Here is a 15608-nt window from a genome sequence, read left to right on the forward strand (position 1 = left end):
TACCAGCCAATGTATTTGTAACTTCCAATTTATTTTTTATTAAGATAGTTATATTCTTGTTTCTAACCATCTTAAATGAGAAACTGGTATGAGACAAAAAATCTTTCTCTAAAATAAAGGGAAAAAAGGGAATTCTTCTGTTTCTAAATCTCAGTTATTTTAATTAATGTTATGCATGAACACCAAGAAAATAAAAAACCAAAAAAGGTGTTTTAAGGCAACAGATTTAAATTCTATTTTAATCTCTTCTAAAAGTTTCCTACTCTTAGTGTACTGTAATTCATGAAAAGCTAAAGGAAACAACCTTATTACACTGTACAGGGATATTTAACACCTAATTTCTCACATGCAAATCAAAATACAAAACGTAGGGAAAAGAAAATTCAAAATCATTGCCTATAGAAGCATTTTCTATGAAATACCGATATATTTTCAGAATTTTTAAATTATTTCACCTCTTGCATAGCAATGAATTACAACAGAAGGAAGAATGATATCTTATTTTTTTTAATTATAAAAAACTTAAACCCTAGCAAAACCCTTCAGCCCTCAGCCTCATGTGGGTTCCTGCTCAGAACAAGGCTATCCAGGATAAGAACTTTACCTCACATTTCTTCCCTCAAATAGGCAAATAGGAAATTATCCACAACAGAAGTTATGCTGGGGATCTTAGATATCACTGCCACTAACAAAAAAAAAAAAAAAAAGGGAACAAAAGAATATTTGGGAGGATTGAGAGGATGGACCTTTCTTATCATATGATTGAACTGACAACTGAAGTTTAAGGTGCACAAGTCCACCAGAGGAGTTGTTTCTCTTCTAAGAAAAAAAAAAAAAAAAAAGGAAGCTGAACCAAAAGGAATCCTTTTTCTTTTCATAAAAAGAATTCCTTACAAACTTTCTGTAATAAGCCAACTACATATTTGCTTAAATATTTTTTGTTATCATTTTCACGTAACAGGTATTACCATCAAAAGTGGAGTAATATTAGAAATTTCCCATCACCTCTAAATACGTAGATTTAGAAGAACTATTCAATGCTAAAGCTGTATTCCAATGGCCTTCAGCATACAAATCATTCAGTATTTATGATTTCAATGTTCACAATGTTTCTATGCTTTCTCCCATTCACACCACTAGAGGGACCTATACGCATTCCGATTTCTATCAAAACCATAAGGCAACGTAGTCTTAAACGCATATAAAAAAGATTTTAGGAGTTTTGCTATTTAGCTCTTCTTTAAAAGTTTTCCCCTTCTGTGATATGCATTTTGGAGTGGTTTCAGGTGGTTCAGACTGCATAGTACTGAACACCCTACAACTTTTTGCTGATGATTTACTGAGCTACAACCATCACCCCTCATCTGCTTTCTGGCACTCCATGCACTAAGCAAGGTGTATGTGCAGCTGACAACGGCAGGGCCTGAACTAGAAAACTCTGCCAAAGCAAAATATTTAGAGGAACAACATCAGCATACAGGCCCATTCCTCATAAAAACGGATTATCCTGGAGCCTCTCCATTTTCAGTCAAGGTATGGATGCTCTCAAAAGACAAGTACACACGATAGAGAGCAGTTCAGCAACTCTTCTACCCAAAGCAAGGATAATATCGCAGACCATCACTAAAGTTTTATTTTTAATGTCTTCCAAGTAAACGCAGTTCTTGGGGGTCCTAAAATTCTCCACTCCTGTGATGAAGTAATTACAAAACCACCAAGTAATCCCTTTTGGCTGTTTCCCACCCCCCAGAAACGTAAGAATTCAGGAGTAACACATCATGGTTGACAGACAAAAGGAGAAGATCCTTTATAGGGCTGCACAACTATCAGTAATAAAATCTAACCATGAGCACAGGAGAAAACAAAAAGAAGGTGCATGTGCTTTAGGCATTATGTATATATATAAAAAAAAGGGGGGGGGGGGGAAGGAAACACTTATAAATCACCTCGAGGAAGAACACATATGAGAGGTTCAGAAGAAATGGAAAAAAAAATAGAGCGTCTTCTTCCACAAAGTTACCTCCACCAGAAGCCAATGAACTGCACTAGTGCAAGACTCCAAACCACACATACTGTTTTACAGAAATGTGAAGTTTGTACAAAAAGAATCATTTAAGGAGGCAAAATATATATTATTAAATGGAAGCATTATATAGAAATATAATTCTTATATAGATTATTGTTATATAGAAATTATATTATTATTATTGTATCAAAAAATAATTCTTAATTATATTCTTAACTGGAAGTTTTTGCCCTGAAATCTTACTTAACGAAGCACAAGAACATTTTCATTTCAAGCTTAGCTCAGCTGCGGGGTTTTTTTTTGGCCGGAGCTATATTTATAACATTTTCTGTGAACAGGCTTTTGTGACTTCCCCACATATGACTGCACTAAACACAAGCCAAAATTTCTCTCCTATGGAGGAGGAAAATTATTTTAATAATCCAGATTATGCATAATTAGATGACAAATTCAGAACACGCCCTTCACCGAAAGGGCAGCTTTTAGGGAAATGCACGCAGTGCAAACTTTTCACCTTCACCTGAATCCTCAGAGGGAAATGAATCCTTCTTTCAGTGCCCGATCGCACAGCAATCGTGTGATCAAAAAAATCTTCTTGCATAATTTTATGCATTCTGAAATTCAGCTTTCTTTACAACAGACTGCGAAACAGAAAAAAACAGTTGAAGTTTTTCTTAAAAGAGATTCTGCTACGTCATTCCTCTGTTTTATTGAAACAAAACAGGGCATCCAGCTTCAACTGGACTACACTTATTTTATCCCAGCCTCTAGAAGGCATATTCACAAGCACATTTGGGTGTTATTACACAAAGACAGCCCAAACTTGGACTCAAAATGAACCTTTTCTTTCTTATTTGACTTTTGCCCTTTCATCTTAGCAAAGTCCAGCGTCACTGCCCAAGGCCAGGGATGATTTGTGTGCCAGGAATGAGAAAGTTCAAAATCACATTGTGAATGGCAGATGCTGACGTGGTCGCAAGATCTCCAAGTAGTAGATAAAATGTTCTGCAAAGTGGAATTTCCAAGCAAGCAGCTTGAATGTTTCATACCAGAAATTAACTCTGCCATTTCTCCATTCATCTGTTCTTGTTGTTTCTAAGAGATGTAAGATTTAACCACTACCAATGAAAGTCACCTAACTCGACTTCTCTCCTTTAGAAAGGCTCCATACATAACCAAGGAAGAAAAGGAGAAAAAAAAAATCTCTACCTCAGAGAAGTTCCTAGTAGGTTGTTTTCTCTCCACTAGGAAGCTCTGTGCTGCATGTTAGCACCAATTCCATTTGAACTTGAATCACCCCTAAATGCTTACTGCTTAACTGTGCACTGATTAACTCAAAAACTTTCTCATCACTCACATGTTTTAACTCACAGATGTAACATATCTGGTTATCTGTAACACGGAAAGCAGAGCCCCACGTGTTGGCTACATCGCCACCATCCAGTAGGTATGTCCAGAAGTGTTGCCAAGGAACTCCTAAACCTTTTGGCAAGACCTTATCTATTCTGCTGCAGGCACAACAGGAAAGGCAGAAAAAGTTTCCTCCCTACAGGTCTTACATGGGTGGTTTTATGCAGTTCCATATCCAGCAACCTCTCCTTAAGAGACAACAAGCTTGAAAGTGTTTAGTATTCACTAGACACATCCCCAAATTTTCTTTGCCATTCCTTAGTTCTTCCTTCCGGGATCTTCTGGCTTCATTTCCTCATTGTAACGTACTTCTGTATGTTACACTGGGCATTTCAGCTCAGCTTGTTTTCAGATGGAACAGCGTGTGATGGGGGCACACTACACATTCTTTTGTTTTTGCATGCTTGAAAATCTTCACAAACCTAATCAACAAGAGATTTATTTGTTTAAGCACATATAGAACAACAACAGACATTGCTGATAAACTCTCAATAGCAAGAAAACATTATAAAAAGACACTTTTCTTCCAATAATCATTTAAAAACCTAATTTCAAAACAAAAAAGAAGTTGACGGGTGGGAACATTTCTAACCAATTTAGAAACTTGAATATTCATGTACTGCTTATGAAATTCAGGAATGAAGATGCAGAAATGGGAAAAAGAATACAGATATTCATCTCTCAATCCCTAAAAAGAAACAGGAGTGATCCTAAGCACTAAATGTTAATACACTTTACTTTGGTGTTTGGCGACAGCATCAAAGTTACAAATAAATTCAAAATGGTGAAACATAAGTGATTATTTCACAGGAAAAAATAAAGTTTGTAAAAAATAAAATAGTGCCTTTAAAATAATTTACTCTTCAAACCTATCAATGAAACGTGGAATTAAGCACCTATTAATAAAAGAACTGGTCAACAGTTTATGAGCCGGACTTCCTGAAAGACTTTGAAGTTCTTCAAAGATGTCGTTGAGAGAAAAGACTGCAACACGACAGATTGGCTAAGCAAAACAAAGCGACAACAATGCTCCCACGCTGCAAACAACAAACAGTATTTAATACGCATTAGTTACCTGGAAAACAATAAGCAATGATCATCGCAAAATTTTTAGAATCACAGATTAAAGTTGGTCAACAGCAGAAGGAAGTTACGGTGAAACTTCACACCACCATGAAAGCAGCCTACCCAGGCACTGCTGATGCTCAGCATCCAGAGGCACGGGGAGGACGAGAAAGCTCCCAGGTGCTTCCAGCCGCTGCTGCTGCAGCAGAACCCTCTCCCAGTGCAGGTTGTGCTCCAAGCAGAGGACCGGCAAGCCGGCCGGCCCTGCTCCCGTGCCGTCTATTGCTCATGCAGGTGAACATTTTTCAGTTACTTAGTTTTATGTGCAAAATCCTTCTGGAGTTGCCAGAAGGCAAAAATAACAGTCCTAAGAGGGGGGTCAAGTCTGAGTCGTACAACTCCTCTCTTCCTCCAGCCAGTAAAGCACTAAGAGTTGTCTGCTTAAAACAACCAAGTGATCTCCAAACAGGTCGACATCAGCATAACGTGGAGAAAGACAGGAGGCTTCAAGTATGGGGTTCTGCTTGTTTGTCATTTCTGCAAATGACTAGCTAATCTCAGGTCATGGCTTCTCCTGTTGGGTGGGAGAAGAGCTTGAATTCCTTCCTTACTCTGAAAGCACCTCAGGGGAGGCTACAGCCAAGGAGCGACACTGCAGCTGGCCCCAGTGCTGAGGTACAGAAAACCCGTCTGGAAACTGCCACAGCAGCCGACTCCGGAGGAAAGCTACAGCCCGGGAATTCTTGGGCCTCCTAGCAACATTCTTTGCTGTCATCAGAAACCACAGGTGATGTTGCTAAAAGCTGGTGCCTGTGCCTGGACAAGTAGAGGCAAGAAGGAAGGGTGTGAGAAATCCTTTCCCTTATTAGTCATGATTTGCCTAATGGACAACCATCAGAATGGAAATAACATGATGAGTACCATCAAAAATACAGCTAATTTGACAATGGCAGTAATATCATACATGACTGATTTTAAATGCATACATTTCATTTGAAAATCTTTTTCCTATGTCAGCATAAAATGCCACACAGAATCCTTATCTTTTTTATTGAAAAATTCAGTATATCACACTCTTCAAACTTTGTTTTCTCACCTATTTTATGAAACTAACTTTTTGAAGAAATTAAGGGTTTAAATTTTATGTTTAAGTCATGATCTACTTTAAAAACGAATAACTTCAGTTAAGAATATTAATTATCATAGTTTTTGCCACTCATTTTTATCCATATTTACAACAACCACACTTGTTACCATGAAACACTATTTCTACGTACGTGAATCGCATTCAGAATACTCAGAATTGTACTGTTACAAGTAATGTTGGTATAGATATGTTAAGATTATGCTTAATACATGAGCATTGATGGCATCATTAAAATAGGATTTAAATACCTGCACTTGTACTGACTATTCAGGTGTGGTGGTTACTGCAGCCTTTATATTACAAGTAGAACTGGCATATTTAGTTATAACAATCTAGATGTAGTGAAAAAAATTGAGATCACCCAACAAATTATTTATGTCAGACTCGAGATCTTTATTTTAGATTTTCTGCCTCTGAAAAGTTTAAGTCCTAACTATATGTTTGAGTAAACATAAGCTTACGTGATTTATTATCTGGTCAGGAATACTGAAATCTATTGCAATTCCCTTCAAACATTATCTGGCAGCAGGTACTTCTGCTGCTCTTTAAAAGCAGGGAAGAATTCCTCTCAGCTCAATGTGTCTTCCAGCACACACAGCAGTAGCTGTATATAGGATAGTCTTCATTTCCATAGGGACTCAGGGCTAAATTCTAGAAATGAGAGTTTAAACACTATTTTTAGAAAAAAAAAATGTAAATAGCAGTGATGTTTTTACTATACTATTTTTGGGTAATTAAGTAGCATGAAAGAATTTCCTAAGAAGTATAAAAACAATCTTGCTACGTAAGCAGCTAACTATTTTTAGAGGCTCGGTAATTAAAATTAATGGAAGCCTGTTATTTATTTGTCATTTATCTGCTTTTAAATACTTACAGTGAAAAATACGGAAATCAATGTATGGATGAGAATCTCTTCTCTCTGTTTCAAATCCTGCCCGACTTCTTACTCGCACATCTCCTAGAAACAGGGTCAAGAGTGAAATACAAGTGTGGAAGAGTGGCAGAGATAAAATGCAAATGAACATAGCCTGGAGGGGTAAAGATTCATGTACTTAATGGAGCAGGGTTACTCAAACCATAGGCCTATTTCAATGCTTCTTATTTTAAAGGTGAAATTCAAAACAAAGTTTGAAGACTCCTTAAACATGCAATTGCATGCTTTTTTTTTCTTTTTTCTTTTTCTTCCCCCTTTTATTGGTTAAAATCTCTCCTGCCTAAGCATACATTGCCAAAAGCAAGTGATAAGCACTCAGATGAAATTAGGAACAGCTTGCTACACCAGTACGGTAAAAATACACCTTAATATGAGAGTAAACAAGAACATAGAAGTGGGTTTGTTCTTCAGTAACACACAAAAAACACGTAACAGTTGTGTAGTACAAAAAGATTCGGCTTCTAGAAATGGCAGCTTTTAGCAAATGAAGTAGTTATTGTATAGTTTTACACTACAAAATAAAACATTTCCCACTGGCATTTACTTACTTGTGCTCAGCTGTTTGAATATTACACAAGCGCCTATCAAAATACCAAAATTCAGTATTAAAATTTTATAAAACTATTTTTCACTTCAATTATCTTTAACCTGAATCCTTTGCCATGCTAGCTGATTTCTACTTATAAATTTTACCAACTGAAAGCTGATCAGTGTTCTTTCAATAGTTACTGGTATGCATTAATACAAGCAGCTCACTTTGATCAAAAACTTTTGCTTAAAAATCTTTAGTGACTACAAATTTTGGCAAATCCTTGAGAATTAAATGTATAGTATTTCTTGCCCCCTACTCTATCCTGCAAAATTCTAACAAAGTTAAATTTAACATGTGATAATGTTCTTGTTTCTATCACTGAAATTTATATTATACTCCTCACAAATACAATTATTTCATTTCAAGCAAATACTCAAATATGTTGAAACTGCTTTTTTCTTTTCTTCTCCAACTTGTTGATTTGCAGTGCTAAGCCTATCAGCAAAACAAAGAACGGACAATGCATCTCAGAAGATGAGCTGAAGGTACCCTCCCAAATTTTTTGCAAAATACTTTCAACACTTAACAGATATGTTTCTACAGATAGGGATCTCAACACAGACATATCTATAGTGACACACTTCACATGAATGTTATCTTGTGAGGCACCCTGGAAGTGCCACAAAAGACAGAGGGACTCAGGACTGCCTGTATATTGGGACATTTCATATCAGTAAAAACATATGAAATGTATGTGGGTTTCGGCTTTTCCTTCTTTTATTTGCTTGTTTGTTTTTGAAAATGAAAAACTTAACAGCTGCAAGGGTAAGTATCCCAATTACTCTCTACAAAAGCTATTTTTCAGCTCATGGACGACGTTGTCAAATTACAAATCTTTCAAACACTCATGTGAGCAGAGTGCAAGAGGCTTCACTTTGAAATTTTGAAGAAAATACAGAGGCAGCAATTTGTAGAAGTCTTCTGGGTAGGCACAAAGACAATTGGCAAATATTATTTACAAAGTAATGAATAAAAGCAAGAAGTATATTTTGGAAAAAGGGCAGTGACTACCTTAGTGGCTACATATGAAAGTGTTAGTTTACACACAGGAAAATAAATTTTTTCCTTATCCACCACTCATCTTCCAAAATAATTATCTAACTACAGCTTGTGTTACAGCTAGAGCTTTCAGTTCATCAGCTGAACTGAGGAAAATAAAGGAAGTCTGGATTGAATATTTAGCTTTTTAGTCGAGTATTTGTTTAATTTTTGATAGAAAAGATGATGTCACTTTTGTAAATCAATATACAGCTATGGTCTGGTGAATAATTTATTTGTTCAAAGTATCAAGAATAGAAAAAGCTAGGAAAATAAAGGAGATGGTTCAGCAAAAATACCTGAACAAAACGAACAAGAGAGGTTTAACTGACAAGTGATACTTGGAAATTTTTTTTTCTTGCCTTTTTTTTCTTCCCACTACTATTTTAGTAGTAAGATACAGGTAAGATTAAATTACTTATCTGCATACTAATTAAGTAAAAAGTTCTCAACAAAGGAAAGCAAAAAAAAAAAAGTTTCATTAGCTGTTAGACAAAATCCTCTGTCCTTGTCTGTGACAGAAAATTTTTGTTTGTTTGTTTGTTTTTTAAAACTGAGTTCTTAACAATAGGTAACTAGATAACATTTGGAATTATTCTGGAATTCTGGAAGAAAAAGGTAATACTGCCACTTTTATTCAGTAAATAAAAGTAGAAAGTGTGATTCAGGTAGAATTTAGAAATGCCATACGCATCATATCTGGAATTTCTAACAGGTACAGAAGCAGAAAAATATCAAATTGTCTGCATATTGGCACATACTAACATCACGTACGACGCAGAAGCACAGTGAGGCTAAGTCTGCTGCACATGTGTAGTGAAGCCCAAAACAAAAACACTGGAGCACCAGTATGCATCCACTGTCCAGCTGATTTAATCTGCAAATATAAATACATCTTAGATGCATCCAACTTTTTTTTTTTTTCTTTTTTTCCTCCAAACATAACATACTCGCACTGATTTGCTAGAGAAATCCTGCACAAGATTTTGTAACTTTGTGTCTGGTAAATGACACAGATTAAAGAAACATATTTATCATCACAGATAACTTTAAAAGGAAAGGCATAAGAGACTTCAGATTCCAATAAATTCCAGCAAATAAAAGGATGCTATTATGTAATACGCTTTCCTAAAGTTGCATCAGGAACAAATTATTATTATAGTAAGTAAAAAGAAAAATAAATTTAATATCTGAACAGAAATCAGCCATTTTTTAAGTTTACCTAAGACCTTTTTCAAGATCTTAGAGGGGTTACAGAATCTTCTGAAACCACAAGATAACTCTGTTGGCTTATAACTAACACTTCCTTGGCGGAGCAGGAAGTTGATATATCAAAAAACGAAACAAAACAAAAACCCACAGATTTGACCTAAGGCAGGCAACTACCTGCTTAAGATTTTATCTTAAATTTAGCCACTTAATCTGAAGTTTAGAACTTAGTTATGTTGGGAAAAAAGTGACATTTCTAGTAAAAAATCAAACTGGAGTCCCTGAAACAGTTCCTGTATTTTCTTAAGGGACCATATTCAATGATAGCAGTCTTCTAGAAACTAATTTTATTCTCTTGGCAAGTTTCAGTGACTTGAGAAAGATAAAAAGGAATTATATTTTCTTCAGAAGGGCAAAAGTAGTGAAGTCTTCACTTCAAAAACCTGACTCTGTGCAGAGATGTGATGAAATCTCTGTGGGCTCCGTACTCGGCTACAGTTTGTTTCTGGAGTAGCCCTACGTGACGAGAGCGCTCGCTGGTTAAAGACAAGGAGGGCGAATGGGGAAACTCATCTGAAGGATGAGTAAGTAAAGCCGGGAGGGCCGTAAGAGGGGGACTCACGGGTGCCAGTGCAAACTGAGAAGAAACGCGGGTGCAGCAGGACTTACCTGGAGACAGCTTGCTCGGGGCCTAGGCCTCCCCAGAGCGAGCCCTGCCCACACGGCACCAGCAGCTCTGGTGCTCGTGGGGCAGCTGCAGCGCCACAGGTGACACCCCTGCACGTTAAAGGCTACACACACGTGTTTCAAGCCCCGCTAAGGCACCCGGCGCGAGAGGAGAGGAGGCAGAGGCTGTGGAGCGCGCGGCCAGGAGCGGCCATTGCCACCGTCTCCTCGAGGCAAACGCTCACGGCAAAGCCAGCAAGTTGTGAGGAGCAGGATTTCCAGCACGGGCAGCTAGCATCAGAGGTTAAGCTCAAACTGAATTTGTTGGAGAAAGAGATGAGAGGTCAGCTGAGTATACTGGAATTAAATTAAAAGAAAGACAAGGTGACGACTGCTGCCAGAGAAGAGCGCGTACCTGCGCCGCACGTCTGTTTGCCTCCACTGGCACCTACTCAGATTTCTGCTCTGCTCGAGGTGCCTGCAGACAGGGTTCAGTGCTCCCCAAGACAGGCAGTCAGCACCCTGCATTTCCAGCCCCATGCACAGCAGCAAAATTTTCAGGCAATACAAAGAAAAAAAACAAAAAAAAAAACAAAACAAGAAAAGCAGAGAGGAAGTGCAGACAGTGTTACAATCCTACAAAGGAAATGCTTAGGAGAAACCGGGAGAATCCCTCCTGGTCGCCGAGAGCAGGAGCTGGTCGGGGAGATGCAGATACATTAGTCCTTCACAGATCTTCTGAGAAAAATTCTACAATGCTGCATCTGTATCTGTATTTTAAAACAGTGCGTCAGACACGTAGGAGTGGCCGAGGATATATTTTAGGAATGGGGTATGAGAGGGGAGTCATTCAAGTCAATACTCTTCGCTTATACTGACATTGGTAAGGACAGTTTGTTGCTTACTTCGTATGCTGCTAAGATTTGATCTTCTTTTAGGCTGAACTCAAAAATCCCGCCATATCACAGTCGTTTCTATTTCCTTGGTGCAAAGGAGCTTCCAGGGGATTCCCATGAGAACGGCCTGCAAAGCCCAAGGGCACAACCCTACGGGCAGTGCCGCAGAGCAGAGCCACCGCGAGGTGCTCGAGGCAGCCTTAACCCGGCATTTCTGGCCTGCTAAACGGTACTCCTTTTCCAGGTCCAGTTTATTAGTAGAGTTAGTCAGTTTGGACTGATGACCAACCCAGTGAAGGGCAAACCTCTAAGTGAGCTCAACTTTCCCTACGTTATGGCTGAGGATTTCCCAGTTACACTGCTGAAGTGCATCATAGGAAGGAGCCGCGCTGTGCCGCACGGGAAACGCAACATCTCATCATTCTCACCCATAAATCCTAGTCAAATACGTGTGCTTTTGAATCTACTTTCATAAAGCTGTGCTGCATAGTTATGTAGGCAACTGTTCAGCTTTCAGGACGGTCTTTTTTACACTCCATTTATAAATACAATCATAATTAAAGAAATCTGTAAACAGTTATACAGCAAGGTGCAGTTAACATTTAGAATACAAAATGATTGCTAACAAGTGAGAAAATACTTTTTTACAAATTAATTCAAACATACAATGAGCAACTTTTTTGTTTGCTTGTCCTCTCTCCAGCAGAAAATAGAAAAGGTCAACTCTTTTAAAGACTTGCTATCTCTGAACTGCCAGTGGTAGTAGACAAGAACACCAGCAAGCTATGCTATTATATATGGTTATATCTAGAGGTCCCTTCCAACCCTAAGCATTCTATGATTCTATGATTCTATGATATACACAAAGAACCACGGCAAGTCATGCTTTGCTTTCCTTTAGGTTTACTTCAGCATTATTGCAGAAGTTTTCAGCAGAAATCATGAGCTCGCCTACTTCACAATTAATTTAAACTCCCATACCAGCAAAAGAAACAGAAATCAGATCCTTCTTCCCACATACTAAGAACTATTTTCTTACAAGCTGGCCTTTTACTATTAAGAGATTGGTTTTGAAGTGACAAAAACTATATACCCACACTACCTTTAATTCAAGTATATCAAAGCTTCTCAAAAAACTTAATACATATTTCACTTGTTGGGGAAGTTTCTCAAAATCACTCAATTTCTGTGATTTTGAAGCAACCTCAGACCTGAATTTACTTTCAAACTCTTCTACTAGAGCAGAAGAATCAATTACATTTTGGAGAATTCTACTGTTCACCCTGCAAAAAGGATCACTGAAAAAAAGGTTATTTTGACTTCCAAAAACAAAGTAAATCTATCCATAACCAGAAAAGCAATTAAATTAGCTTTTTTTTTTTTTTCATAAACACTTGGAAGCCAAGATTTTCCATCCATCTCCACTTTACAAGTCTCTAAAGTAAGTCTACCTTCACTACCTGCTAAAGAATTTTTGATGTAAGCCCTACAGTATTAACTTCACAAGCGTGAAAGAACAAGTATGTAGGTAACAAGTATGAAAAATAAGAACATAAGAGGCTAAGTCAAAAACTGCATACATGTGTACCTATATTGAAAATTGCTGAGGGCAAGCACCATGATTTGGGATTGAAAGAGTCTTACAGCGTTTAGAGACCCTTCATGCCTCCATCCAGAGGAGAAGCAGGAAGAGCTCACAAGAGCTCAGCACCTCCTGCTCCCCCATCTCCAACCTCAGCTCCTGCCTCTGCATGCTCGGTACCACACAGGGTCTCTGGTGGTTGCTCCTCCCAATACTGTCCTTTCCTTTTAATCAGACTTTAACTTCATCTAACTACTGCTCTGGAAATATCCTACTAGCTGCTAAATGCTGGCCCTATCAGGCTGTATTTCCCTTCTCAAGTTATCTTTGAGAATTAAGTGTAATTTCAAGCCATATCATTGTTTTAAGAAGAGCTCAAGTATTTCATAGTTTCAGTCTTGATACTGGAACTCTCACAGAGAACAATTCTCTAAGCTGTAAAGTTTTAATGGGAAGAACACCATGCAGAGGTGACGAAAAGCTGTGTAATAGAAATAAAGATCCATCATGAATAAAGGATGAACATCACTGCAATAGAAACACATGCCATGAGATTGTCAATATACATTTAACAGTAGCAATATATTTTATTAAAGATAGGTTCTTGCTTAAATACTATTAAAGATGAGTTATTACTCAAATACAAGCCTCTTCTCGAAAGTCTCACCCTAAATTAGAGTCACTAGGGAAAATAATTACAGGATTAATTAATGAAATCACAGCTTTTCTTTTTAAAAGATAAATAGGAGAAAGATATCAGATGCAACAGTCAATTTAAAAAAAAGCCAAACAAACTAAAAATTTCCAAATGAACACAAAAAGAAACAGGAGGTTTCTAAGAATCTAACCAAAATATTATCCAGGAGAAAGACAAAGATATGTTTAAGAGTACAACATATAAATATTTAAATATAATATTTTTAAAACGGTCACAAATATTAGAACCTTACAATGTAGAAACTGGTATGCTTACCTAGCATACGAATGTACAACGCAGTCTGATCAGAGCTGTCATAGGAAATTGCTCCACGTCTCTACAAAAAAGAAAAAAAATATATAAAAACTGAGTATATTCTGTGCAAGTTAAACTGATTCATTTTTAAATTAAGCTAAAACAGAATATAGTAGTAATTATCCATTCCCAGTTTAATTCTCAAAATTAATTTTGAAAGTTTGGTGGTGTACCCTTCAAATATATGTTCTGATTTCATTTCAGGATTTCATAGGGGTGACAAAGGAAGGACATTAACTGATAGCAATGAAATTACAAGAAACGAGTCTAGGAGTGCTGAGTGTGGGAATAATACCCATAGGCATTTCTTTTCAGATGTTCCTCCATCACTCCCATAATAAAAAGAACACAAAAAGAGATTAGGCAGATGTAAAAATATGCTCGTAATGACCTTCTAAAATGTAATTCTTACATACTTGCAGTTCCTAATTGATTTATTTTTACCCATGAGATATTTTCTTCTTTCAAAGCTAAATTACTTTTAAAAGAAGTTAAAAGATTTCTTGAATCCTAGGAATTCAGTGTATGTTCTGCAAAGGTGGGACATGGCTGGCAAATGCAATTCCCACTCCACCCAGTACTTTCTGTAGGCAAAACAGGCAGGTATTTTAAAACAAGACAGCAAGTGATATATTTCACATGTGCCAATAAAAGTCTGAAAGAGTTATCAGAATATCTGTGCAGGACAGAGACTCCTGAAAAAGATGTATTTCTTATCTACATACAATATTCCTTATATTCCATATATTTTAAGCCAGTGCTGTAATACTTATAATTTGAGAAGTTGCCCATGAGCCCGGTAAACTCGTCCTGCAATAGCTGAGAACTGGGAGAACGCTCTCTCCGTTGCACAACGCGGGCCTCATGTGTCACAAGGCTCTGTGAGAAACCACGGTACAATTTATTTTCCGCTTACAAAACACTACAACCTCTTGCTTTCTGCTCCGCATCCCCTTCTGTCAGCACAAAATGAAAACACAGGATCGTCGTCTGCATCGCTGGCAACTGAAATAGGAACTTACTTTGACTTTTTAAATTTGACTAATTCTGCTCTTCCCTTCATCATCCCTAACACTAACTTCAACTTACACAGTCGTGCAGAGCTTTGAAGCCCCACCTCTCAGCTAGACACCTTTTTCTTCTTCCCTTTGCTGAGTTTTCTCTGCCCTTTGCTACTTGCCATCCTATGGCCTACAGCCTTTCACCTATGCTATCTTTTAACCCTAGCTTTACTGTCATAAGCTGACTTCAATTTTGCCATTCCACAACAGCTGTTCTTCAAAAAAATAAGAACTTTTCCTTAACAACTCCTGTGACTTTTTCTTGCCCAATACGCTTACTCCCACTGAGGACACTGAGGCAGGTTACTGCAGCCCTCCCTGTGGGAACTGCAGACCAAAGCCACCCTGGAAGGGGACACGGTCAACCCCCCAGCCCCCTCCAGGAAGCAAGAACAAGGGACATCCAACAGCCTGGGAATGTGCAAGCTGGAGACGAGAACATGGGGAACCAAACCACAGCAGGAAACAGTGCAGGAGAAAAGATGCTGCCTACTGAGAAGACTTCTAAAAGGAAGCAAGAGAGCTCAAGGAATAAATCAGTCCGGGGGATTACTTATATGCATCTACCTATAAAGTAAACTGAGCGCACAAACAAACTGAAGATTAATAGCCTCTATCGGCATGATTTGCACAACTGACAATGCGTCAGGCTCCCAGCCCAGGAGTTACACGTAATTGTTTTAATATTTCTCAAGTTAAAACAAGAAAAAAATCCTTACGCTTGAAGTCCGAGAGTTTTTCCAAAGGTAAGACTAATTTTTAATTAGAGAAATGACCAAAGACCTAACTGCAAATGGGTCCAATTATATTAGGTGTTGTAAAGATTACAAGGAAGGACTTCTTGGATGACACTTTCATGCTGTCGTCACTCTTTTGTTCTGTATTTCCTTGGAAGATCATAAACCATGCAAATAATCCTTCCCCTGGAATACTCCTTCCAGCATTCCTCACAGCATCGCGCCTGCCCTGA

At 37.8% G+C, this 15608-nt stretch overlaps 1 protein-coding gene across 1 annotated transcript in view; it reads right to left on the minus strand.

The window, feature by feature from the left end:
* Positions 1–15608, minus strand: part of PDE7A (phosphodiesterase 7A) — a 70220-nt gene that overhangs the window by 17677 nt on the left and 36935 nt on the right. Inside the window, exon 2 of the mRNA XM_088540115.1 lies at positions 13539–13599. Coding sequence (XP_088396241.1) covers positions 13539–13599 — 61 coding nt within the window. The remainder of the gene's footprint in view (positions 1–13538; positions 13600–15608) is intronic.

The sequence above is a fragment of the Tinamus guttatus genome, unplaced genomic scaffold, assembly GCF_059628265.1.
Source record: "Tinamus guttatus ecotype Peru unplaced genomic scaffold, ASM5962826v1 Tinamus_guttatus_pri_ptg000056l, whole genome shotgun sequence".
NCBI lineage: Eukaryota > Metazoa > Chordata > Aves > Tinamiformes > Tinamidae > Tinamus > Tinamus guttatus.